Source organism: Symphalangus syndactylus, chromosome X, assembly GCF_028878055.3.
Source record: "Symphalangus syndactylus isolate Jambi chromosome X, NHGRI_mSymSyn1-v2.1_pri, whole genome shotgun sequence".
Classification (NCBI taxonomy): Eukaryota; Metazoa; Chordata; class Mammalia; order Primates; family Hylobatidae; genus Symphalangus; species Symphalangus syndactylus.
The window spans coordinates 28,934,287-28,960,999 of record NC_072447.2 but is presented as its reverse complement, the minus strand read 5'-3'; the positions used below and the strand labels follow the sequence as shown (position 1 = coordinate 28,960,999).

The 26,713-nt window shown below is 38.0% G+C and overlaps 1 protein-coding gene and 1 pseudogene across 7 annotated transcripts in view; both read left to right on the top strand.

Annotated features, from left to right (window-relative positions):
• FANCB (FA complementation group B) overlaps window positions 1-26,713 on the top strand; it is a 190,103-nt gene that overhangs the window by 39,375 nt on the left and 124,015 nt on the right. Inside the window, exons 11-12 of one of the 7 annotated variants that reach the window (XM_063634548.1) lie at window positions 6,772-6,889; window positions 7,672-8,608. The exons of the other annotated variants lie outside the window; for them this stretch is intronic. Of the exons in view, the coding sequence (XP_063490618.1) occupies window positions 6,772-6,889; window positions 7,672-7,694 (141 nt within the window). The 3' untranslated portion in view covers window positions 7,695-8,608. Of the gene's footprint in view, window positions 1-6,771; window positions 6,890-7,671; window positions 8,609-26,713 lie in introns of those variants that run through there. 7 annotated transcript variants of the gene reach the window in all.
• LOC129475501 (nucleophosmin-like) lies at window positions 4,956-6,747 on the top strand (annotated as a pseudogene).

Below are 26,713 nucleotides of genomic sequence, written 5' to 3'. Positions count from 1 at the left end.
TAGTGCAAGACCTTTCCCTGGTAGCTGTTATTGGTCTGGGGTGGACACAAGACCTAAATTGGGTCTAATCAGACTGAGGGGAAGGGCTTGGTTCTTTGGTGAGGAAAAGACTATGTCAGGCTGGAAGTAGGTGGCCCTTATTTAAGAAGTTGAGAGTTACCTTATAATCACAAGGCAATCAAGCCTTAGAATGAAATTGACACAGTGCAATGCAGATTTTTTATTGTTGTACCCCAGAATCAAATCTAAATCTCACCCTTTTCCTGGACTGCTAATTACTAAAAAAAAAAAAAATTCCTTGGCCGGGAGCAGTGGCTCACGCCTGTAATCCCAGCACTTTGGGGGAGGCCGAGGTGGGCAGATCACCTGAGGTCAGGAGTTCGAGACCAGCCTGGCCAACATGGTGAAACCTCGTCTGTACTAAAAATAAAAAATTAGCCAGGTGTGGTGGCACATGCCTGTAGTCCCAGCTACTTGGGAGGCTAAGGCAGGAGAATTGCTTGAACCCTGGAGGCGGCAGTTGCAGTGAGCCGAGATCGCGCCACTGCACTGCACTCCAGCCCGGGCGACAGAGACTGTCTCCAAAAAAAAAAAAAAAAAAAAAAAAAAATCCCTGTAACAGGGCTCAAGGTTTCCATTACTTGTAGTTAAAATTGTTTCTAACTTAAAAATGGGAAAAAGAATGCCAGAGAATAAAGCATGGGAAGTCCCAGGATAGAAACAGTTTATTACAAAACAGGATGCTTTTACCTTTAAAAGAGTAGTAAAGAACCATCCACTCACACCCCCATATGCCCCTTTTATTTCTGGGCAGTGGCTTGCTTTCTTTCCTTTTTGAGTTTATAATTCAATTTATTATATACTTGATAGTAGTATATACCTGAAAATAGATGCTTTAATTATTTTTTGTATCTTCTTTTCTTTATTCCTTAACTTCTCTCTGGTATTACATGAGGCCAGTTGATTTATTATGCTTTCCTCATTGGGTAGAGGGATATGTCAGATTATTTAACTTGTTTCTCAATATTTCATATTTTAGAATATAAAATTATAAATGTAAGGGCCATATCTGTCTAGTGTGTTTCTTAGATATCTGAATTCAGACTTTCAGTTCTCATTTCTTTCTTTCCTTTTTTTTTTTGTTGTTATTTTTTATTTATTTATTTATTTTTGAGACAGAGTCTTACTCTGTCGCCCAGGCTAGAGTGCAGTGGCGTGATCTCAGCTCATTGCAGCCTCCGCCTTCTGGGTTCAAGTGATTCTCCTGCCTTAGCTTCCCAAGTAGCTGGGACTACAGGTGCATGTCACCATGGCTGGCTAAGTTTTGTATTTTTAGTAGAGATGGGGTTTCACCGTGTTGGCCAGGCTCATCTTGAACTCCTGACCTCAGGTGATCCGCCCTCCTCGACCTCCTCCCAAAGTGCTGGGATTACAGGCATGAGCCACTGTGCCCAGCCTCAGTTCTCATTTCTCCTGACAGCCATTCTCATATTCTCAGCTACATCCTCTCTAGTAGGAAGAGAAGGAAATCTTTATCAATTTGTATTGTTCTAGGAATCTTTCTGCTAGAAACAACTGATTTAATGTCATGGGACTGTTTAGGAAATACAATAGTATTGCTATATAAACAGAGATGCACATTATTATTAATTAGAGCTTATAACGTTTTCAATGATAACATATGTACTAAAACATGAGTGGTTGCCTTTTAGTATATACTAGGAATCAAAAGACAACCTTTGTAACTTCATTCTAACCTCATTAAAAAACAAGGTGATGATAATTTTAGTAGGTTTTTTTGTGAGCCTGATGAGATGTTTTAAGATTTAGAATGACTGAATAATTTGGTTATGTCAAGTACAATAATCAAATCATCTTACAAATTATCCCAACAGGAAATCAATATGCTTTAATACTTGAAAGATTCTGGTAAAAGTAGTAAAAACATTGGGGGTGTGATGGGGGTGGGGCGTGATGGTGGTGGTAGAATCTGAAGGAGACCAGGACCAAATGTGTTCTTAATAGTCTGCAAAATCTTAAGAAAAACAACATGCAGCACATGCATTATGCCCAGGAATGGTGGGTAGGGCTTGGTGTGCAGGCTAGTCAGGTGTTTCCTGAAGCCGGTGCCAGCTGGAAGGGGAATTAGCCAGTAAATATAAATACTAGGAAAAAGAATTATCCACAAGATTTAGGAAAAGTGTTAAAGAAAATTATAACCCACACTTGCATACCAATTTTCTATGGCATGGTGGATAATATCAATAGTGAATATTTATTGATTATTGTGTGCCAGACACTGATCTGATTGTGTAGCCCATGTGATCCTTACAACGCTATAAAACTGTGCTTCCCAGGATAGTAGCTATGAGTCATATAGGACTATTTATGTTTAAATCACTTAAAATAGAATAAGGTTATACATTTAGTTCCTTAGTTGATCCTAGTCACATTTAAGCTGTTCAGTAGTCACATAAGGCTAGTGGCTACCATTTGATCACTGCAGAGAACATTTCCAAAATCACAGAAAGTTATATTAGGCAATGATTTTATAAGATGTATACTATTAACTAACTCTATTTATCGATAAAGAAACTGAGACTGAGACAGGTTAAATAATATATCCAAAGTCACATAGCTGGTAAGGAACAGAGCCAGGATTCTAATCATCCAGTCCAGCTACAGAACCTTTGCTCTTTCACCACTATGCTATTCTGTGTATAAAGTCAGTTTGTAATAAAACACTATAATGTCTTGATAGTTTTATATTACCAAAATGCATTTATTGTTGAAAAGGGAAAGTTGCACGTAATACACAATTCTATAAAAGTATAAATCTGTTAATGTAATTGAATTGTCAGGGAGAATGTGGGCCACATCATCCTAAATCCTGTAATGAGCAAGTTATTAGAGTTGGTTGATGGCCCCAGTTGAATTTTATCTCTTGACTACTTCCCTCCAATTATGTCTAAATACCTGTGTGTCTGTTCCCTATTTCCTCCCAGTTGTCTTTGTTAGAACCACCAGTCTCCAGAATTATTGTATTACCATTGCTAGTTCATGTTTTGGGGACTTTTAAAATGAAAGTGTCGGTTCTCTAAATAGCCCTTTCTGTAGTTTCTCTTTGAGACATGTCTAGGCCCTGAGAATCTCTGAAGTGTTTGTCAGTGGCTGGTGATCACTGCGGTTGAGGGCTTGGGATTCCAGGGAAAGGTGCAAGGTGTCTAGCCAGGAAAACTTACATCTTTATTCTCTATGAGTACTACAGCACTTGAGAAGAAAAGGAGGTAGAATTCTGTTTTCTATTTGTACCCTTTGCCTGATCTAATCATTCCAAATAATATGCCTGTAGAAAACATTTCACCTCTTGCAAATTATCAATAGTGTACAAAGTAGAAGGGAATATAGAGATCTTTTATTCAATCATGTGTCTATAGAGGTTTCATTGAACACATTCTCATGCACATCTAGGTGCCAGATAAATTTAAGACTTCTTGGTTTTCAGAAAGCTTGCAGTCTTAATGGAAGAGACAGTGGCAGAGAGTTGTAGGTGACATTGAGGTAATTAATACAAAGTTTTACTGAAGTTCCATGGGAACATCCTTATAGGGCACTATACCGAGTAGGGATACCCTCTGAGAGCAGGAGTTCTTAATTTTGGATAAGAAGACTCTTTGGGGTTCTGACAAAAGCTTAAGGATTTCATGTTGGGGGCGGTTGTAAGATTAAAGTGGTATTTTAATATAATGGTGTTTTACCTCATCATTCAGAGAGAATCTCAGAGAAAAATATCTACACAAAGAAAAAAGTTCAAACCAAAGCACTTTGAATAGCAAAAAGGGGTCTAAAATATTTAAATCATGATTTTGGAGTATTTCTTGGTTGAAAAATTGGTTTATTGGGGAACCGTAAAATAATTATATTTAAAGCTTTTTAGAAATAAGATTTGTTGTAAAAATTTAAATAACATATGCATGTACATTAAAGCAAATAACTTTTAAAAATTGATTACCTTAATTATTTTGCCCTATTTATTTGTTGTAGTTGAAAAAACATTACATTTATCATCCTAACAATTTTTAAGCATATAGTTCAATAGTGTTAAATATATTCATGTTGTTGTATAGCAGATCTCTAGAACTTTTTTGTCTTGCAAAACTGAAACTCTATACCCATTGAGCATTAATTCCCTCTCTTCCACCAGCTCTTGGCAACCACCTTTCTACTTTCTATGATTTTGACTACTTTAGATACTTCATGTGAGTGGAATCATAGAGTATTTATATTTTTGTACCTGGCTTATTTTACTTAGCATAATGTCCTTGAGGTTCATTCGTGTCATAGCTTGTGACACTATTTCTTTCTGTTTAAAGCTGCATAGTATTCCGTTGTATACATATATCACATTTTGTTTATCTGTCCATCTGTTAGACATCTAGGTTGCTTCCACTTCTTAGCTGTTGTGAATAATACTGCAATAAACATGGGTGTGCAAATAATTCTTTGAGATCCTATTTTCAGTTCTTTTGGATGTATACACAGAAGTGAGATTGCTAGATCATATGGTAATTTTATTTTCAATTTTTTGAGAAACCTCTGTACTATTTTTAATAATAACTGCACTATTTTACATTCCCACCAACAGTGTACAAGGACTCCCATTTCTCTGCATCCTTCCTAACACTTGTTATTTTCTGTTCTTTTGATAGTGGCCATCCTAACGGGTGTGAGGTAATGAATTATTTTGCCTTTGAGAGGCCCTGGGCAGACTTTTGAGTTTCCAGTTCAGTCACCTTTTTTTCTCTACATCAGTGGTTCTCAAAGTGTGGTCCTGGAGTAGAAATGCTAATTCTTGGGCCCTACCCGAAACCTGCTAAATCAGAAATTGAGAGTTGGGCATGGTAATCTGTATCTTTTTTTTTTTATTTTTTATTTTTTTTTTTTATTTTTATTTTTTGAGACGGAGTCTCGCTCTGTCACCCAGGCTGGAGTGCAGTGGCGCAATCTCGGCTCACTGCAAGCTCCGCCTCCCGGGTTCACGCCATTCTCCTGCCTCAGCCTCTCCGAGTAGCTGGGACTACAGGCGCCCGCCACCACGCCCGGCTAATTTTTTTGTATTTTTAGTAGAGACGGGGTTTCACCGTGGTCTCGGTCTCCTGACCTCGTGATCCGCCCGCCTCGGCCTCCCAAAGTGCTGGGATTACAAGCGTGAGCCACCGCGCCCGGCCGGTAATCTGTATCTTAACAAGCCTTCTAGGTTACTCTGATACACACTCAAGTTTGAGAACTGCTGCTCCACACTAATAATTCTCAGCCACAGTTGTGTATAAGAATCACCCGCCCAGGTGTGATTCTGTCCTGCACGGCTGTTCTCTTGAGCTGGGGTCGTTTATCTCTGTCCACCTTCTCTCCCACCTAAGTGCATGGAGCCACCCGATGGAAGATTCGATGGACATGGACATGGGCCCCCTGAGGCCCCAGAACTATCTTTTCGGTTGTGAACTAAAGGCCAATAAAGATGATCACTTTAAGGTGGATAATGATGAAAATGAGCACCAGTTATCTTTAAGAATGGTCAGTTTAGGGACTGGTGCAAAGGATGAATTGCACATTGTTGAAGAAGAGGCAATGAATTACAAAGGCAGTCCAATTAAAGTAACACTGGCAACTCTGAAAATGTACAGCCAAAGCTTTCCCTTGGGGGCTTTGAAATAATACCACCAGCGCTCTTACGGTTGAAGTGTGGTTCAGGGCCAGTGCATATTAGTGGACAGCACTTAGTAGCTGTGGAGGAAGATGCAGAGTCAGAAGATGAAGAGGAGGAGGATGTGAAACTCTTAAGTATATCTGGAAAGCAGTTGGTCCCTGGAAGTGGTAGCAAGTTTCCACAGAAAAAAGTAAAACTTGCTGCTATTGAACATGATGATGATGATGATTTTGATGATGAGGAAACTGAAGAAAAAGCACCAGTGAAGAAATCTATACAAGATACTACAGCCAAAAATGCACACAAGTCAAATCAGAACGGAAAAGACTCAAAACCATCATCAACACCAACATCAAAAGGACAAGAATCCTTCAAAAAACAGGAAAAAACTCCTAAAACACCAAAGGGACCTAGTTCTGTAGAAGACGTTAAAGCAAAAATGCAAGCAAGCATAGAAAAAGGTGGTTCTCTTCCCAAAGTGGAAGCCAAGTTCATCAGTTACGTGAAGAATTGCTTCTGGGTGACTGACCAGGAGGCTATTCAAGATCTCTGGCAGTGGAGGAAGTCTCTTTAAGAAAATAGTTTAAACAATTTATTAAAAATTTTCCACCTTATTTCATTTCCATAACAGTTGATATCTGGCTGTCCTTTTTATAATGCAGAGTGAGAACTTTCCCTACCGTGTTTGATAAATGTTGTCCAGGTTCCATTGCCAAGAATGTGTTGTCCAACATGTCTGTTTAGTTTTTAAAGATGGAACTCCACCCTTTGCTTGGTTTTAAGTATGTGTGGAATGTTATGATATGACATAGTAGTAGTGGTGGTCAGACATGGAAATGGTGGGGAGACAGAAATATACATGTGAAATAAAACTCAGTATTTTAATAAAGAAAAAAAAAGAATCACCCAAGGGCTTCTTAAAATGTTTTTCTGATCTTAAGCCCCACCTCAAAGAAAGATTTTGATCCATATGGTTTAGGGGGGTTTTGCCTTGAGCCTTGGCATCAGTTTAAAAGCTCCCCAGGTGATTTTTTTGTTGTTGTTTTTGTTTTTGTTTGAGACAGGGTCTCACTCTGTTTCCCAGGCTGGAGTGCACTGGCACAATCTCGGCTCACTGCAGCCTCTACCTCCCAGCACAAGTGATCCTCCCACCTCAGCATCCCCGAGTAGCTGGAACCACAGGTGCGTACCACCACACCCAGCTAATTTTTGTGTGTACATATATAAATAGTGTTTTTTTTTCTTTTTTTTTTTTTAAAGAGACGGGGTTTCACCATGCTGCCTAGGCTGGTCTGGAACTCCTGGGCTCAAGTGATGTGCCCACTTTGGCTTCCCAAAGTTTGAGAGTTTCGCTGAGATTACAGGTGTGAACCACCACGCCCAGCCTCCCCAGGTGATTCTAATGTACAGCCAGGGTTAAGAGCCACTGCTGTACAATCAGCTTGACCATTTCAGGGCACAGGGCTTCACAGATTTTTCATTTTTAGTAGCATCATTGTCTGAACAATGTAATATGCTAGTGCTTCTCAAACTTTAACATACATCCGATCACCTGGAGACCTTGTTGAACTCTACTTTGTGATTCAGTAAGTCTAGGGTGGGGCCTGAGACTGCATTTCTAACAAGCTCACAGTTGATGCAGATTCTGCTGGTTCATGGGCCACACTTTGGGACTCAAGGTAATAAGTAACTCTCATCAAAGTCAGGGCTTTTGTTTTGGGGAAAATTCAAGTATTCAAATAGAGCTTTGTTGTCATTCCAAAAAGTCCTCACCATCCGATGTGTTCTTTTAATGGATAAATACAAGGTAATCCATCTTTGCTGGTGTTGTGCTTTCATTGATAGAAATTTTGTACAAAAGTGTTTCCCTGCATTATCTGTGTTCCAGCATCTTTGGTGATGAAAGGAAAATGAAAAGATACATAAACTTAATCTTTTTCTTTTTTTTACATTTTACCATTTAGGTTATTGTTCATGCCTTATGTAAGTAATCATTGTGGAAGGAAGGATATGTTTTCTTTAATTCCTAAATGAGAAATTACTCTGAACGCAGAAGCAGTGGGAAGATGATGATTGTACAATGCCTAATATCCTTTATTCATTAAGACTTACACTAAAAGAACCCAACTCAAAACAAATTTACACATGAAAGACATATAATGGTTGTTGTAACCAATGGAAAGCATTCAAGCTTGAGTCAGTTTGATTCAGCAGCTTAGCAGGATATTAAGAAGATTGTCAGCTTCCTCCTAAAGTTGGCCCCCCACATGTTATGGAAGGGCTGAAACACTTCCAGGATACACATCTGCGCACCACTCCATCCAGAAGAGAGCTTTATGGAAGAGTGAAGAACCTTCTTTTCCAAAGGAAAATCTTCCCTCATGTTTTACTGCCCCACGTTCATTCACACATTCAATCATGAACTAGTATCTGTGGCCAGTTGAATACCCTGTATTAATTGGCTTAGGCTTGAAGATAGGGAAACTTCACATTTTACTGTTTACTACTACTACAGTTTTTTGTGTAGGCATTTATTTATGGGTTGAATTATGTCCCCCCAAAAAGATATGCTGAGGTTCTAACTCCTGGTACTTCAGAATATGGCCTTGTTTAGAAATAGGGTTGTTGCAGATGTGGTTGAGATAAGGTCATACTGGAGGAGGGTGGGCTGCATTCCAGTGACTCATGGTGTCCTTTTGAGAAGATGGCCACGTTAATACAGAGACACAGGGAAAATGCTCATGACAAGGCAGGGACTGGAGTTATGTAGCTGCAAGCCAAATATTTCCTGCAAATCACCAGAAAGTAGGAAGAGGTAAGAAAGGTTTCAGAGGGAGCCTGGCCCTGATTTCAGACTTTTAGCCTCCAGAACTGAGGAACAATAAATTTCTGTTGTTTTAAGCCACCTAGTTTTTGGTATTTTATTACAGTAGCCCTAGGAAACTAGTACAACATTCATTACTTTTAGAAATTACAAAATCAAGGGTATGTTGGAAGACAGAGGGTAGGTCATTCTAAAGGCAACAAAAAATGAAACACCATGATGTTTCCAGGGGACTATAAACATGATTGTTAGGGGTCAGTCTGTTCTCCTAAATATCTTTTAATTTTTTTTGAGTTTTCCTCATCTTCATTGCTACTCCCTATTTCATGCTACCATTATTTCTAACCTGGACTATTTCAGCAGCTTCCCAACTTGTCTCCTTGTTTTTACTCTTGCTTCCTTCCAGTCTTGTTCTACAGACTGCAGCCACAGTTGTCTTGTCAAAGCACAAGTCTGATCATCCACTGCTGAAAAACTATTCATCATCTTTCCACTGTTTCAGTGTTCATCAGTGACTTCCCATTACTTTTAGAATGAAGATCAAATTCCCTATGTGGCAAGCAAGGTATGGTGTCATCTAGCCTACCTCATGAGTCTAGCTAAGATTCCATTCCCCGTCTCTGTGAGCTGTAGTCTCTGACATCCTTTCAGTTCAAGCACCAGTGATTTGCCTCCTACCTCAACCTCTGGACAGGCAGTTTCCATTGCTTATACTGCTTTCTCTTCAATCCTACTTTCTCATTCACCTAGTTTTATACCCATTCATTTCTCACCTCTCAGCTCTTGATTGATTTCTTTGCAGTGTTCACGGGTATAATTTAATAGCTAATAATAATTATAGACAGGTCATATAGTTAACACCAATTTGAAATCATGGCTTGTTGACTCCAAAATGTAAAACCCCTAGTACTCTAACTTCCTTTTAGGCAGAGCCCATTTTCTGTCTTGATCATCTTTGTATCCCATCTAACATAATGCTTTGCACATAGTAGGTGGTGAACGAATATTAGTGTAATTTTTTCAAGAAAACATGAATGAATGAAATGTATTACGGTTTTAAGAAAGTAAGGGGCTAGTTATTGTGTCAGAGATGAGGGTCCATTAAGGAGCTTGTACTTCATTCTGCAGTCAGTGGTTCCCAGAATTTTTGACCACATTGGCAAGTGTCATTTTAAACACTGTGGAGACTAACATAAAGTTCACAACCTTTTTGTTTTGCCAGGTCAGGACATTAAAAAATGCTACCCCTGCCACCATGATTTCATAAAACAAAGAATATAATGATACTAAATTGTAATCATAGAATACAGATAATTTAAAGTGAATACATTTGGTTTCATGGAAAAATCACATTGTCTTTATTTTTCTCAGTCCCATTGTGCAACACACTAGTGGAAAGGTATGGATGGGCATCCGTCAGTGGATCAATATTTAGGCAGCCCACATAGGGAATTTTGAAGGAATTTATGTCAGCACATGGCATGGTCAGCTTTTTGTTTTACGTAGGTGACCATGTCAGCTGTTTGGAGGCAGGACCGTAAGAGGCAAAGTAGATTCTGGAATGAGGATATTGCTAGAGTGGTCTAGATGTGAGGTGATGAAGTATTGATTTAAATTTGCAAAGGTAAGGATGAAGTGTATTGCAGAGATATTTAGGATATATTGTCAGTTGGACTTAGTTTTTCTTTTATTAATGATTCTTAAAGGGTGGGGAACCAGAATCACTGGAGCTAAATATGTGTATGTACATGTACACAAAGACATGCATATAACTGGCATACCTTGTTTTTTTGTGCTTCACGTATATTACATTTTTTACAAATTGAAAGCTCCACAACCCTGCATCAGACAAGTCTACCAGCACCATTTTTCTGACATAAGGTGCTCATGTTGTGTCTCTGTGTCATATTTTGGTAATTCCTGCAATATTTCAAACTTGTTCGTTATTAGTATGTCTGTTATGGTGATCTGTGATCAGTGATCTTTGACACTACTATTGTAATTGTTCTGGGGTGCCACAAACCACACCCATATAAGATGGCAAACTTAATTGATCAACGTGTGTGTTCTGACTACTCTACCTACCGGCCGTTACCCTGTTTCTCTCCCTCTCATCAGACATTCTTATTCCCTGATAACGCAGCAATATTGAAGTGAGGCCTACAGTGGCCTCTTGAGTATTCAGGTGAAAGGAACAGTTGCATGTCTCTCACTTGAAATCAAAAGCTGGAAATGATTAAGCTTAGTGAGGAAGGCAGTTGGAAGCCAAGATAAGCTAAAAGCTAGGCTTCTTGCAACAGTTAGCCAACCCATGAATGCAAGGGAAACATTCTTGAAATTAGAAGTGCTACTTCAGTGAACATACTAAGAAAGCAAGACGTCCTTATCTTTGGTATGGAGAACGCTTGAGTGATTTGGATAGATCAACATTCTTCTATTACAGTATTCCCTTAAGCCAAAGCCTAATCCAGAACAGTCTCTAACTTTCTTCAATTCTGTGAGAGCTGAGAGAGGTGAGGGAGTTGGAAGAAAAGCTGGAAGATAGAAAAGGTTGGTTCATGAGGTTTAAGGAAAGAAACCATCTCCATAACACAAAAGTGTGAGGTGAAGCAGCAAGTACTGATACAGAAGCTGCAGCAAGTTATCCAGAAGATCTAAGGTCACAAATAAAGGTAGCTATACTAAACATCAGATTTTTAATGTAGACAAAACAGTCTTCTACAGGAAGAAGATGTTATCTAGGACTTTCATAGCTAGAGAGAAGTCAATGCCTGGCTTCAAAACTTCAAAGGACAGGCTGGCTTTCTTGGTAGGGAGTAATACAGCTGATGACTTAAAGACAATGCTTATTTACCATTCTGAAAATCCTAGGACCGTTAAGAATTATGCTAAATCTATTCTTCCTGTGCTCTATAAATGAATCCACAAGCCTGGGTGACAGCACATCTCCTTACAACATGGTTTACTGAATATTTTAAGCCCACTGTTGAGACCTACTGCTCAGAACAAAAAGATTTCTGGCAAAATATTACTGCTCATTGACAATGTTCCTGGACACCCAAATACATCTCATAAGGCTATAGCTGCCATAGAGAATGATTCCTCTGATGGATCTGGGTAAAGTAAATTGAAAATCATCTGGAAAGAATTCAACATTCTAGATGCCATGAAGAACATTTGTGATTCATGGGAGGAGGTCAAAATGTCAACATTCAGCTGGGTATGGTAGCTCACACCTGTAATCCCAACACTTTGGGAGGCCAGGGCAGGAGGAATGCTTTGGGTCCAGGAGTTTGAGACCAGCCTGGGCAACATAGGGAGACCCTGTATCTACAAAATATAAAAATAGGCAGGTATGATGGTGCACACCTGTGGTCCCAGCTACTTGAGAGGCTGAGGTGGGAGGATCTCTTGAGCCAGGGAGGACAGGGCTGCAGTGAGCTGTGATTGCTCCACTGCACTTCCAGCCTGGGTGACAGAGACTGTCTCAACAACAACAACAACAAAAAAATAAACTTTAACAGGAGTTTGGGAAAAGTTGACTCCAGCCCTCTTGGATGACTTTAAGGGATTGAAGACTTGATGGAGGAAGTAACTGCAGATGTGGTGGAAATAGCAAAAGAACTAGCACTAGAAGTGAAGCCTGAAGATGTGACTGAATTGCTGCAATCTCATGATCAACCTTGAATGGATGAGGGGTTGTTTCTTATGGATAAGCAAAGCAAGTAGTTTCTTGAGATGGAATCTACTCTTGGTGAAGGTGCTGTAAACATTATGGAAATGACAGCAAAGGACTTAGTACATAAACTTAGTTGATAAAGCAGCAGCAGGGGTTGAGAGGATTGACTCCAATTTTGAAAGAAGTTCTACTGTGGGTAAAATGCAATGAAATGGCATTACATGCTACAGAGAAATCTTTCCTGAAAGGAAGAGCCATTCAACATGGCAAACTTCATTGTTGTCTTATTTTAAGAAATTGCCACAGCCACCTCAACATTCAGCAACCACCACCCTGATCAGTCAACAGCCATCAACATCACGGTAAGATCCTCGACTAGCAAAAAAATTACAACTTGCTGAAGGCCCAGGTGATGGTTAGCCTTTTTTAGGAATAAAGTATTTTTAAATTAATGTATATATATATTACGGTTTTTAGACATAATGCTGTTACACACTTAGTAGACTAAAGTATAATTTAAACATTTAAACATAACTTTCATATGTACTGGGAAACCAAAAAAATATGTGGCTTACTTTATTGAAATTTTTTTTGTTATGGTGGTTTGGAACTGAACCCAAAATGTCTTGGAAGTATTCCTATATATGCGTAGACTTGCTTTATATCTGAACTAGAATCATCAAGAGTAAGGCCTAGCTATATGTATTTTTTAAAGCTACAAGTGTGATTTTGGTGCTCATCATTAGTTAAAAACCATGAGATGGTCAGTAGAAGGAGCAGGAGTGGTCAAGGAGTACTCACAGGTTTTTATTTTGGATTAATTATATAGAGGATTTTGGAAGAATAGTTTGAATTCCTTCAATAATCTATCCCACTTTGTGAAAACAATTTGTATTAAACGGGCTGAACTCAATGAGAGCAGCCTTCGTTCTTTACCCTCAGATAGTAATTCTGGTTCATCACTATGGCTTCTTTGGTACTTTTAGGTACTGAAGAGCAATCTCATTTTCAGGTATTGAAAAGTTCATTCCAGTCTATTGTCTTCAAAATGAGACTATATAAGAAAGCAAATATAATTACATTAACAACTAAAATGTACTAATCACAAGAAATGTGCAAGATCTGAATGAAAAAACCATTTAAATAATACTAAAAGATTTCAAAAAATGGCTTTAAAATAGTAATATGTATCATATTCTTGGATAGGAAAACTAAACGTCACTGTCAGTTCTCTTTATGTTAGTTTATAGATTTAACCCACTCCTGATAAAAATACCAATAAGCTGTCTAAGGCACAAATCAAGCTGATTCTAAAATTCTGGGGAAAAATTTGCAAGCCAGAAAAGCTATGAAAACTCTGAAAAAGAAAGGCATGTGGGGAATAGAGATCCACTGTGCTGGATATTAAAATATATAATATCAATAAAAGTTTGTTTCTAGTGTGCAAATAGACACCTGCTACAATAGGATAGAAAGTTCAGAAATAGGATCAAATACTCATGAGAATTTAGCATATGATAATGATGACATTCCACTTTAGTGAGGAAAAGATGATCTTAGGAAATCTAAGTAGCCATCTGGGGAGAAAGGAAAGGATGTGCCTATCAGCATGATCAATTTGAAATAGAACAAAATTTCAAATGTGAAAAAAAGAAACAAAAATATTAGATGAAAGCAAGGGATAATTTTCTTACTAACTTAGAGTAGGGAAGACTTATCAGTCTATGTCACAAAATTCAGAAGCCATGGAATTCAGTCACATACAAAAAGTCAAAACATCTTCAATTAAAAAACAACAACATAAGTCAAAAGACAAGATACACACTGGAAAAACATTATTTGTGACTCCTATCTCAGAGAACTAATCTCGATAATACAGAGAAAATGTCTTGAAAATGATAAAGGAAAAGAGTCAATAGAAAAAGCGGCAAGGAAACTTAAAAATAGTTAACAGAAAAAGAAATGCAAGTGAACTCTTAACGTGCAACTTCACTGAAGTGAAATGTAGATTAAAATTACATTGAAAAAATGACTTTCACTTAAGAGTGAAATAAAATAGGTTGCTACAGGCATACTCTCCCACTAGACAAAACTGGATACATTACAGAAATCATCTTAAAGTCAACGGAGAGCTGTGGAAATAAGGTCTAGATGAGCTAAAATTACAGAAAAGGGAGAATTATTCCAAAGTAACTTAATAACGGTACACTCTTTGTTTCTCTAGGGACAGGCTGTGAATCAGGCTTAGTCCAAGGAAAGGGCTTCTGCTTGGGGACAGAAGTCAGCAACCTTTTAGCAGCTGTATGGTGCTGTCATGACAAATTAAAATATTGAGGAGCCTTAAATGCACAAACAATTTTCATTTTGGAATATTTTCATAGTTCTGTGGTTACACAGAAATGGGAGAGCTAGCCCCAAAACTTCTAAAAGGCAGATTGAAATTTCTTTAAATTGTACAGTGCTGCCACGGAGGAGCTCTACTTAAAACACATGGCTGGTTTCCCTTTCAAGACATTTGCCAAGTTTTGAAACTGAATGAAGTAGGAGGCTAAAGAGGTAAGCTGAAAACTTTTGAAGGACAGAACTGTCTCTGTTAACTTCCAGGGCTAAGGCAATGTATACCCTTCAGGGTTTAGGAAGATGAACATACCAGAGATAGCTTGAATCCTACTAAACTTGCAGGATATTTCTGATTAAGCACAAATTCTGATTGGATTGAGTTGGTTAACCACTCACTCTTATTGCCTAATGGAGTAAAAGGGAAATCCTCTCTGGTGGAAGATAAAATGATCTGGAACATGTATGGTTCTTCTATATACAGTGCCTGGCACACAATATAATAATATCTAGATATGTAAAGATGAAAGACAATGAAAATCAAGAGAAAAATGCAGATCCACAGATATGACATATTAATGTTAGCAGATAATTATCATATGTTAAATGATATGTTCAAAATAGAGGAGAGGACAAGATGAAAGGATGGAAAATTGAAAGCAATCGGAATGTTTAAATAATAATCAGAAAGTTTGGAACTAAAAAATGCAATATCTGAAATTAAAAACAATGAATGAGTTTAGCTGGAGAGGGCACATAGCAGAATCCAGAATTAGTAAACTGAGATATAGATCAATATAAAATACTTCAACAGAAACACAGAGGGAAAACAAAATGGGAAAAAGACTAGCATATAATAGACATGTGAGACATACACACAATTGAAGCCCCAGAGGAAAAGGAGAGAATAAGGCTAAAGCATTATTTGAAAAGGTAATAACCAATAATTTTTTTAAAACTAATGAACGACATCAACCCAGAGACTCAAGTTCACAAAACCCCAAGTAGGAAAAAAAAGAAGAAACCACACTTACGCACTTCATGGAAAATCAGCAGATAAACAAAGGCAAAGTCATTGAGAAGATCTTAAAGTGGTTAGAGAAGATTGCCTTCAAAGAAGCAACAATGTAACTGACAGCTGATGTCTTGTCAGAAACAAATCCCAAATGCAGTGAAATTAATATCTTTAAAACTGCTTATAAAAAATAGCCTAGAATTCTATGCCTAGCAAAAATTTGCTTCAAAAATAAGGAAAAGATAAAGACATTTTCAGACAAAGACCAAGGGAATTCCTTTCCAGCAGTGCTCCTCTACAAGAAATATTAGGAACAAAATGATACTGGACAGAACATGGAAATGCAGGAGGTAATGAACAACACATGAAAATATATGTAGTATGTAAATATAAATAATTTCTGTACAAGACAATAATTGCCATGTCTTGACTTTATTTGTGGAACTAAAATGCATAACAACACTCAAAATGAATTTAGGACAGCAAATAGATTTTAAGTTACTACGTTCTAGAAGTATCAGGAAAATGGAAAAATAATTCGTATTATGACGTAATAAGCCAAATATGTGTTTTGTGATCTATAAGTCAAACACCAAAAGTTAATAGAAACCTCTGTGACTTAGCACTCCTAAGTAGTTACTTAATATAAATGAAAATATTTGTCCACAGAAACACCTGTACACTAATGTTTGTGATAGTTTTATTTGTAGTAGCCTCTGAAGGAAACAACCTAAATGTCCTTTAATAGCAGAATAAATAAGTTGTGCAATTTATATTCGTACCATAGAATACTAGTTAGAAATAAAACAGAACAAAGACATGGATTAATCTCATAAACATAATGTGTAAAAAAAACTGTAAAAGAGTAAATACTTTATGTTTCCATTGTATGGTAGACATACTTGTGTATGATAGATGCACCTGACAGCAATAACTTAAGCATACCCCAAGAACGGCTCTGTATGGCAGATAAACCCAAATGTGTGTTTGGAGGTCCCAGTGTGGCCAGCCCAAAGATTCATTTCTTATCTATGAGGAATGTCTGAGCCTCCAGCCCTTGTCCTGTGGAAAGTGGGTGCACAAGGGATTGAAACCCTTTATTTTGGATTAAATGAAGGTTGTCGGGCAAGGGTTGTTAGGGGGAGGGTGTTAAGTGAAAACACTATATAAACTGCATGCTTTCTGTAGGCAGTGGCAGTTCTCCTGTCCAGTCTGCTGCCACTGGACCACCCTGTATGTAAGTTCGCCTCAAAAAACCCTATGGCTCATTTGCTAGCTCTGGGTCTCTTTGGCCTGTCAAACCTGGTGCTCTCCTTATTGGAGTGTGTAGGGGTCAAGCATGACATCCATTTATATGAAGTTCTAGAACAAATATATGACGGGGGGAGGTGTTAACTAGAAGGGGTCATGGAAACTTTCTGGAATGATAGAAATGTTCTATATCTTGATTGGGGTGGTGGTTACCCAAATGTGTACATTTGTCAAAAATTATCAAACTATATCTTAAAAATCTCTGCATTTTGTTTTAGTAAATTTACCTTAACAAATAATTATTAACAAAACATCAATGTAAGGGAAAAGTAGAAAAATATAATTAGTCGAAAAGAAGGCAAGTAAAGAGGAAATAAGGAACTAGATAGGCCAAATAGAAAACAAATAGTAAGATGGTCGGTGTAAGTTCAATTGTATCAGTAATTACATTAAATGAAAAGGGACTGAACATTCCAGGTAAAAGAAACAATTTGTTGGTTTTATTTGTGCATTTCTTCATGTGTCTGTGCTGCATTCAAGAGACATATTTTAAAGAGTAAGATACAGAAAGGTAAAAAGTAAAAGGGTAGCTGGGCACAGTGGCTCACACCTGTAATCCCAGCACTTTGGGAGGCCGGGGCGGGCGGATCACGAGGTCAAGGGATCGAGACCATCCTGGCCAGCATGGTGAAACCCCATGTCTACTAAAAATACAAAAAATTAGCTGGATGTGGTGGTGCGTGCCTGTAGTCCCAGCTACTCGGGAGGCTGAGGCAGGAGAATCGCTTGAAACTGGAAGGTTGAGGTTGCAGTAAGCCAAGATCGCGCCAGTGCACTCCAGCCTGGGCAACAAGAGCAGAACTCGTCTCAAAATTAAAAAAAATGTAAAAGGGTAGGCAAAAATATAGCACGCAAACATTAACCCAAAGCGAACTAGCATAGCGATATTAATCTGCAGAGTAGAATCATTTTTCAGGCTATGTGTCTGAAACTACTGAATATATCAGGTATAAAGTTAACACCAAATATAATGTGATTCCCATGTTCAGAATTAAAAACTACCATGGTTCAGATTAGTGAGAGAATTCTTTTCAGGTAAAAAGAGCAACGAACATTTTTCAGAACCATTAGAGGGAAGTAAATCTAGAAATAATAGGAATTTTCTAGGGTTTGTAGAACCAGAAGAAAGTTATTTCCCTTAACCGCATACGTGGCTTCAGGAGAGGTCAGATTGGAAATTAATACCAGAACCCTTTGTATTATTTGCAATGAGTAACAAGTCTTCTGCTGAAGTTGACCATTTTGTGAACTCTGCTTGAAAGGGCTCAATCTTGTGGGTTTAATTACTCTTCGCTAATCATGTATATTATTCTTAGAAAGTAAAGACTACTTTTTAGAAAATGGCCAGCGTTCAAATCTAGGATGCACCACTTACTAGTTAGGAATACTAGGTCAGCCAGTTCCGTAACCTCCATTGGTCTCAGTTTCTGTCAGGAGCTCAGGCAAGCTAGAGAGAGCTGAGCTGCCAGTTGTCAGGGCAGCTGATTAAGACCACAAGCCAAAATGAAATTAACATTCAAGTGTTTAATCCCTTAGAGTGATAATATGAAGGCTACCCTAGCCCTGTTCCATTTTCCCCCACGGCATCAGTGGAGGATCAGGCAATCAAGCAGAGTTGGCTACCTACCTCCCACAGCATCTATTTGGCCTACAGAGAAACCTGTCACCCTTGTGCCCCTGAATCTCAGGAAGTACAGTTGCTTGCACTGCTTCCTTCTCTCCCAGCTCTCAGGGGGCAGCTCTCAGACCTCTCCAAAGGACAGTCTGGCACTAGTCTTGGCGCTCCTTAAAGGTCCATGATTGCTATCAGGTCTTCCTAAGAATCCTCTTGCACTCTAGTCTGGTGAGACAGGGCAAACCTGTGAATATGTGCAGCTCAGCAAGCACCAACTGCAGAGTGAGGTGCTCTTCTTCCCTTCTGACAAGGATTTCTCCCGTCTCTTCAAAGGATTTTCTTGCTGTCCCCTTGACCTGGCTTGAAGGAGGAGAGAATGTCCCTATGAGGAAGAAAACAAAATGCCAGGATGCTCTCATTTCTTCTCACTTTGAGAAATCACCTCTCCTCATTTTTCTGTCTCTCTGGGTCTCTCCTAAATAAGTTGAGGGTAGGTAGTGGTTACTGAACCAGTCTGGCAACCTCTCACTAAGTTACCAGCTGACTTTAGAATGAATACACACTTGATGCCCATTGGCTTCAGTTCTGGGGGCTTAATAGGACTGCCCGGATGATAAGAAAAGTCCCTTGTGAATTTGTAGCAGACTAAAAGAGAACCAGAATAATCATCTGTTTAAATAACTAGGTTATATATGTCATAAATTATATTGAATGTTTTGTCTTACTCTGTTAGGGTCTGTCATGTCATATGTCTTAACTATTTGTCAGCTGTATGACTGAGGGTTAATTTGTTAGAGGATGGCATTTTCTGAACAAATATTTTAAAATATAATTAAAACATGAAATTAGATAGACTCTTTTCCCTGCTTAACTGGCTTTTATGACTTACACCCTCAGCATGGGGCTTCACTTTTCATATGATTTTTCTCTCTCTTAAGGGTTTTCTGTAATTGAGACACATAATCTACTACTGAACTGTGATACAATTATAGTGTTTCAACTAAATTGATATGGCAGTTTCTTAACTAAGAATAGTATTTTAGCCATTGTAGGCATTATGGAATTTTGAGAATCAAAGCATTTTTGAGAACCAAAGCAGTTTATGGCAAAAAAATTTTAATTTTCTATATTTACTTTTATCTTTATAGCAAAAAAAAAGTTGTATAGACCAGATTCATCATAATATGTCTAGTAACGCAATGAAGAGAGTATTTTAGGCATTCAGAATATATATCTGAGACTCACGATCAATATTTATTTTAGAAAACATTCCGATTTTCATTCTCTTGCCCTCATATTTTCATGAAATTCCTTTTTTGAAGGGTATTACATACCTAAGAAGGAGAGAATGCATTCAAAATCATTTTAAAAAGCTTTTAAATTTGGGATCATTTTAGATTTGCTTTCAATGAATTGCAAAAATAGCATAGAGTTCCTGTATACCATTCCCCCAGCTTTTCCTTATGTTAACATCTATAACTATAATAAAATGCATTTTAATAATAAAAATACAATTTTTGTATAAAGATCTGGATAGTTGAGATCATTGCTATCTATCTTTCTCAGTTATCTTTTTTAGATTTAAACTTTAAGAAGGTAAAATTTAGGTCTAATTGGATTGATGCCCTAACAAAATTATTTATTGCCACTACTCTGCATTTAGTAAGTCAGAGTTACTTTTGATATTAAATTGTATTACATTCTATTTATTTATGTAACCCATTTTTATTCTGTGTCTCCTATCAGCTAAACTCTTACAAAGTCCTTGTCCTTAATGAGCTTATCTTCTAGTTGGAAAACAAAAAAGAACAAATGACATGGACAATTATAATACCAATACAATGGATATTACAATACAATAAAGTTCAGTAGTTGCGGGAGTATATAAGACATGACTCTAACCCAGTCTTGGGGGATCACCAAAGCAATGACATAGGTTTCAACTGTAACATAAGGAAGTAGGAAGCATACCAGTAAAGAATAGATTATTTCAGGCAGAGGAACAAGAAGGGGAAAGGCTGGGAAGTGAGAATTGGAGAGAGAAGGGAAAGGAGGAAGAAGTGAGACATAGGCAGAGACAGAGGGATGGAGATAGAGAAAGAGAGAGAGATTAGTGTTTTCCAGGAAGAGAGAACCAATCAGGAGGATAGGACTAGGAAGGAGGGATGGGTAGGTTAGTTGAGTGGTGAGAAAGGCAGGGGATGGTGAAATGTAAGGCTGGAGAAGGAAGGAAAGGCTGCATCATGAAGGTCTTGCAAAATCATGTTAAAGGGTTCGCTTGGGGGACAATGGGAAGCCTCTGACTTGTTTTAAACAAGGAAGTGACATGATCTGATTTGTGTTTGGAGAGTACTCTGGCTACAATTTGGAGAATGGGTTGGGGTGGAGCAATACTAAGCAGGCAGTGTTAGGATGTTACTGCAACAATCCGGGTAAAAGACGTGGCCTGAACAGGGTAGTCGTAAGGCAAATGAATGAAACTGAGAAATATTTTACATCCAAAATGGCAGAACTTTGTCATTGCTGTGTAATAGATTGCCTATTCAGGCAGACATTGAATGGGGTGCTCTTTGCAGTGGTTTCCTTGAAATAGATCTTCACAGTACTTCACTCCGTTGGTTATATAGTTTTTCCTATATGTGTAGAAGAGAGAATAGAGAATAAACAAACACAAAAACAAAACCCAAACAACCAATCAAACAAAAACCAGGTTCCTCTGAGGTCTTTAGCTGGGGGCTCTTTTTCTGTATCCTATCTCTTCTTCAGTCTTGTCGGTTCTTCCATCCAATTGCCTCTCAGATCCTCGGCTCCCCTGCGTTTCTCCTTCTCACCTCCAGTTTGAGTCCTCATTACTTCACATTTTATTTATGACAGTAAACTTCCTTGACTTCCCTGTTTTTTTTTCTCGGTTCTGCTGCATATTAACCTCTCTAGAAATCTGTTTTTACCTTGATCCTCTCCAAGTGTTGGATAATATAGAGTGGCTCTGTTTTGTGGCCTAGCTCATATACAGAGTCTACCTCTGTGCATTCTGGGTCTATGTTCCAAGGGCCTTATGTCATGGGACAACCCTGCTCCACCCCTAAAACCCACCTTCTAGACATGAGCTGCCTAATGCATAGCCACTAGCCACCTGTATGACTCAACTCTTGAAATTTGTCCAGGGGGCTGGGGAACTGAACTTTGAATTACTATTAGTTAATTGGCATTTAAATTTAAAAAACTGAAGCAGTTTTGTCGGTGTGGATTTGAATATTAATGGAAGATGATTTTTTGATATTTGATGGAATTACTGGAAAACTTTTAAGTGTGTTTGGAACAACTTGAGTATGTGAATTCACTTTTTCAGTTGCAAATTTTACCATATCTAAGTTCAGATCAAGTGTTTCTGTTGAAAATTTAGTACCCAAATTGAGATATGCTGAAGTGTGACATGCACATTATATTTCAAAGACTTGGTACGAGTAAAATAATGTAAAACATCTCCATAATTTTTGTATATCGATTGCATATTGAAATAATAGCATTTTGGATATACTGAGTTAAAATATTAAAGTAAATGTCAACTGTTGCTTTTTGCTTTTTTAATGGGTTTATTAGAAAACTTTAAATTATATGTGTGGCATGCATTATATTTCTACCAGATAGTGCCATTCTAGAGCAGTTTGGGCCATTTTCCTTATTCTCTCATCCCTTCAACTTAGATTTTCCAGGGAAGCCTCAATTTTTAATATTTTCTGTAACACCTCCCCCCAATCTTCATAAGTAACTCATACTTATTAAATTGTTCGTTTGAATGAATGTTTTGGAACATATGATCCAGGCTTCCACCCAACCCCCCGCCAGTGTTTTCTAATGTTCTTCACATCCAGAGTCTCTCTCTTTTTTTTTTTTTTTTTTTAATAAGGCCTACATATGCTTCTGGGTCCAACTCAGATATGCTTCTGGGTCCAGCCCAGAAGATCTGCCCCACCCCCCGCCCCGTACCTTCTTTGACCAGCAGCCATGGGTTGCCATTTCCTATCCCTCCATTCCCAAGGCACCACTTTCCCTACTGCTTTGCATAGCTCTGACTTCTTACATGTAAATCTTACCCTCCCTTCTAAAAATTCACCTGAGTCAAGCATTATGCTTTCTCACTCCTTTGACACCTACCCATCAGATCTAATTTTTTTGAGCAATACAAAGGCTCAATGAGGACCAGTTTATTAATAGCTCAGTGTGGGAAATTCCAAATATTTGAAGTCTATCCCTGTTGAGTTGCCAAATACTAAATTTGGTACTCTTAATAAATTTAAAATATATATTTATGTTTGTGCGGATGTGCAGCAGTGGAAAAAGCAGTTGCCGTGGAGTTGGCAAACTAAGGCCTTTATTCCGTTTTTGTCTCTCTGGCGCCTGACCTTGGGCAAGTGCACTTCATCTTTCCGGAACTTTCTTCATCTAGAAAACAGTTAGATTAGGTAATCCCTAAAGTGCATTGCAAATCACATATTTTACAAGTCTGTGATGGAAATCTTTTTCAAATGCCTTATACACTACTCTGAATTTTTTTAAATGGAACATGCTGAACAGAAATTAGCATTTTTTTTCAAAATGTCAGAGTCGTTATTAGGAATGTCAGTTATTATGCACTGACAATGTAATGCAGCTAAGGGGTTATTGTGGTGTTTATGGCTGCTTACTCTCCAGAGCATGTAGTTTTTATTTTTAAATTAATGTCTGCCCTTTAATTTACTCTTTTAATGTCAGACCTGTTACTTCTTACTACTGACATCTTGACACCAGTTCTGATTGTATTAACACCTCCCCTATCCCTATCCTACCTAATTTGGGACTACTTTGGTGATGTGGAGAAGCCTGATAATGATAATCTTGTTTGCCTTATGTCTGAAATTGGTCATTTCGTTTCTGAGCAATCATTTATTGGGTGTCTATACCTGTATGCGAGGCACGAGATGATGTAGGGGCTGAGGAGGAAATAATTTATAAACCATCTTAATAGCCTTGGGGGGCTTTATGGTGAGAAATGTGTCTGACCTTTAGTGCAGGGCTTCTACATGCCTTTTTCTTCACTTCTCAGTTTCCAGCCTCTTTCCAAATGGCCGAGTTTCCCAGACAAGTCACCTGTGGATAATAGAGGGCTAATAATAATAATGGTTAATAAAAACAGTGGGGAACTCTCACAGAAATATGCAGAGACACAAATAGAAGAGAACAGAAAGTTCAGAAATAGACTCCCTGTGTCTATATAGGAACTGGGCGTATAATAGGAATAGTTTCCTAAAACAGAGAGAAAATAGTAGGTAGTGTTTCATTTAATTCTTACAATAAGCTTGTGAACTAGGTAACATTATTCTCATTTTATAGATAAGGTAAAGAGTGGTTCAGAAACTTGCCCAAAGTCACAGGGGAAATAAGTGGTATATCTAGGAGAAGTTGTTTCTTTCATCTTTGGTCTACTCTACCTCTATATGGGCCACTTGATGTTTTAGATCATCTTCATCCTTTTAGATGATTTACTGGTCAAAGGAAACTTAGAAAAGTGGTTCTCAACCAGGATTAATGTTCCCACTCTGCCAGGAGCATTTGATAATGTCTGAAGACACTTTTGCTTTTCACAACTGGAGTGGAATCTGGTGGGTAGAGGCCAGAAAGGCTGCTAACACATCCTGCAATGCACAGGACAGTGCCCAAGAATGATCCAGCCCAAAATGTCAATAATGTCGAGCTTGAGAAACCCTATGATAGGTTAAATAAAGCTCTCATTCCCCCATTAATGACGTGGCTTGGATTAAAATAAATAAAGTGTTTGAAGTCTATTTTTTATTTCTTTTTTCCTTGGTCACAAGAGACTGAAACAAGAAACAAGTGGGAGGGAGGTGGGAAAAAACTTCTGATACTTGAAAATACCTGGAAACATTTTATTTTTACTATATAATAATTTATTTTTCCTTCTTTGCCTGCAAGTAAAATCTAAAAATATTCTATGTATCTGTAGTAGACATTACTAATATTTGCCCAGATTTCTGATCCTCCTTTTAAAATTATTTTGTTTTATATTTGTACATTTTATTTGTTCAGTTCTTTTTTATTTACATAAATTTAGGGGATACAAATGCAGTTTTGATACGTGGATATATTGCCTACTGGTGAAGTCTGGGCTTTTAGTATAGCCATCACCCAAATAGTGTACATTGTATATACATTAAGTAATTTCTCATCCCTCACTCACCTCCCAACCTCCCACCTCTTGTAGTCTCCAATGTCTGTTATTCTACACTTTATGTCCATATGTACACATTATTTAGCTCCCACTTACAAATGAAAACCTGAAGTATTTGGCTTTCTGTTTCTGAGTTATTTCACTTAAGATAATGGCCTCCAGTTCCATCTATGTTGCTGCAAAAGGCATTATTTCATTCTTTTTTAAGTCTGAGTAGTATTCAATATTACATATGTACCACATTTTCTTTATCGAGTCGTCTGTTCTTAGACAGTTAGGTTGATTCCACGTCTTTGCTATGGTGAACAGTGCTGTGATAAACATGACTGTGGGTATCTTTTTGATAAAATGATTGCTTTTCCTTTGGGTAGACACTCAGTAGTGGGTTTGCTGGATCGAATGGTACTTCTATTTTTAGTTGTTTGAGAAATCTCCAACTGTTTTCCATAGAGGTTGTACTAATTTACCTTCCCACTAACAGTGTATGAGTGTTCCCTTTTCTTCACATTCTCACCAACATCTGTTATTTTGTGACTTTTTAAATAATAGCCATTCTGGCTGGTGGTTTTAATTTGCATTTATCTGATGATTAGCAATATTGAGCTAATCAATCTGTTCAGTTTGTTGATTATTTATTTTGCTGTGCAGAAGCTTTTATTTATTTATTTATTTTTACCTTTTATGGCATCTTTTTTTATTTGGGATTCTTCCCCCCCACTTTTTAAAAAATTATACTTTAAGTTCTAGGGTACACATGCACAACGTGCAGGTTTGTTACATATGTATACATGTGCCATGTTGGTTTGCTGCACCCAGTAACTCGTCATTTACATTAGGTATTATTCCTAATGCTCTCCCTCCCCCTGCCCCCCACCCCAAGACAGGCCCCAGTGTGTGGTGTTCCCTGCCCTGTGTCCAACTGTTCTCAATTCCCACCTATGAGTGAGAACATGCGGTGTTTGGTTTTCTGTCCTTGCGATAGTTTGCTGAGAATGATGGTTTCCAGCTTCATCCATGTCCCTACAAAGGACATGAACTCATCCTCTTTTATGACTGCATAGTATTCCATGGTGTATATGTGCCACATTTTCTTAATCTAGTCTATCACTGATGGACATTTGGGTTGGTTCCAAGTCTTTGCTATTATGAATAGTGCTGCAATAATCATATGTGTGCATGTGTTTTTATAGTAGCATGATTTATAATCCTTTGGGTATATACCCAGTAATGGGATTGCTGGGTCAAATGGTATTTCTAGTTCTAGATCCTTGAGGAATTGCCACACTGTCTTCCACAATGGTTGAACTACTTTACGCTCCCACCAACTGTGTAAAAGCATTCCTATTTCTCCACATCCTCTGCAGCACCTTTGTTTCCTGACTTTTTAATGATCGCCATTCTAACTGGTGTGAGATGATATCTCACTGTGGTTTTGATTTGCATTTCTCTGATGACCAGTGATGATGAGCATTTTTTCATGTGTCTGTTGGCTGCATAAATGTCTTCTTTTGAGAAGTGTCTGTTCATATACTTTGCCCACTTTTTGATGGGGTTGTTTGATTTTTTCTTGTAAATTTGTTTAAGTTCTTTGTAGATTCTGGATATTAGCCCTTTGTCAGATGAGTAGATTGCAGAAATTTTCTCCCATGCTGTAGGTTGCCTGTTCACTCTGATGGTAGTTTCTTTTGCTGTGCAGAAGCTCTTTAGTTTAATTAGATCCCATTTGTCAATTTTGGCTTTTGTTGCCATTGCTTTTGGTGTTTTAGTCATGAAGTCCTTGCCCATGCCTATGTCCTGAATGGTATTGCCTAGGTTTTCTTCTAGGGTTTTTATGGTTTTAGGTCTAACATTTAAGTCTTTAATCCATCTTGAATTAATTTTTGTATAAGGTGTAAGGAAGGGATCCAGTTTCAGCTTTCTACATATGGCTAGCCAATTTTCCCAGCACCATTTATTAAATCGGGAATCCTTTCCCTATTTCTTGTATTTGTCAGGTCTG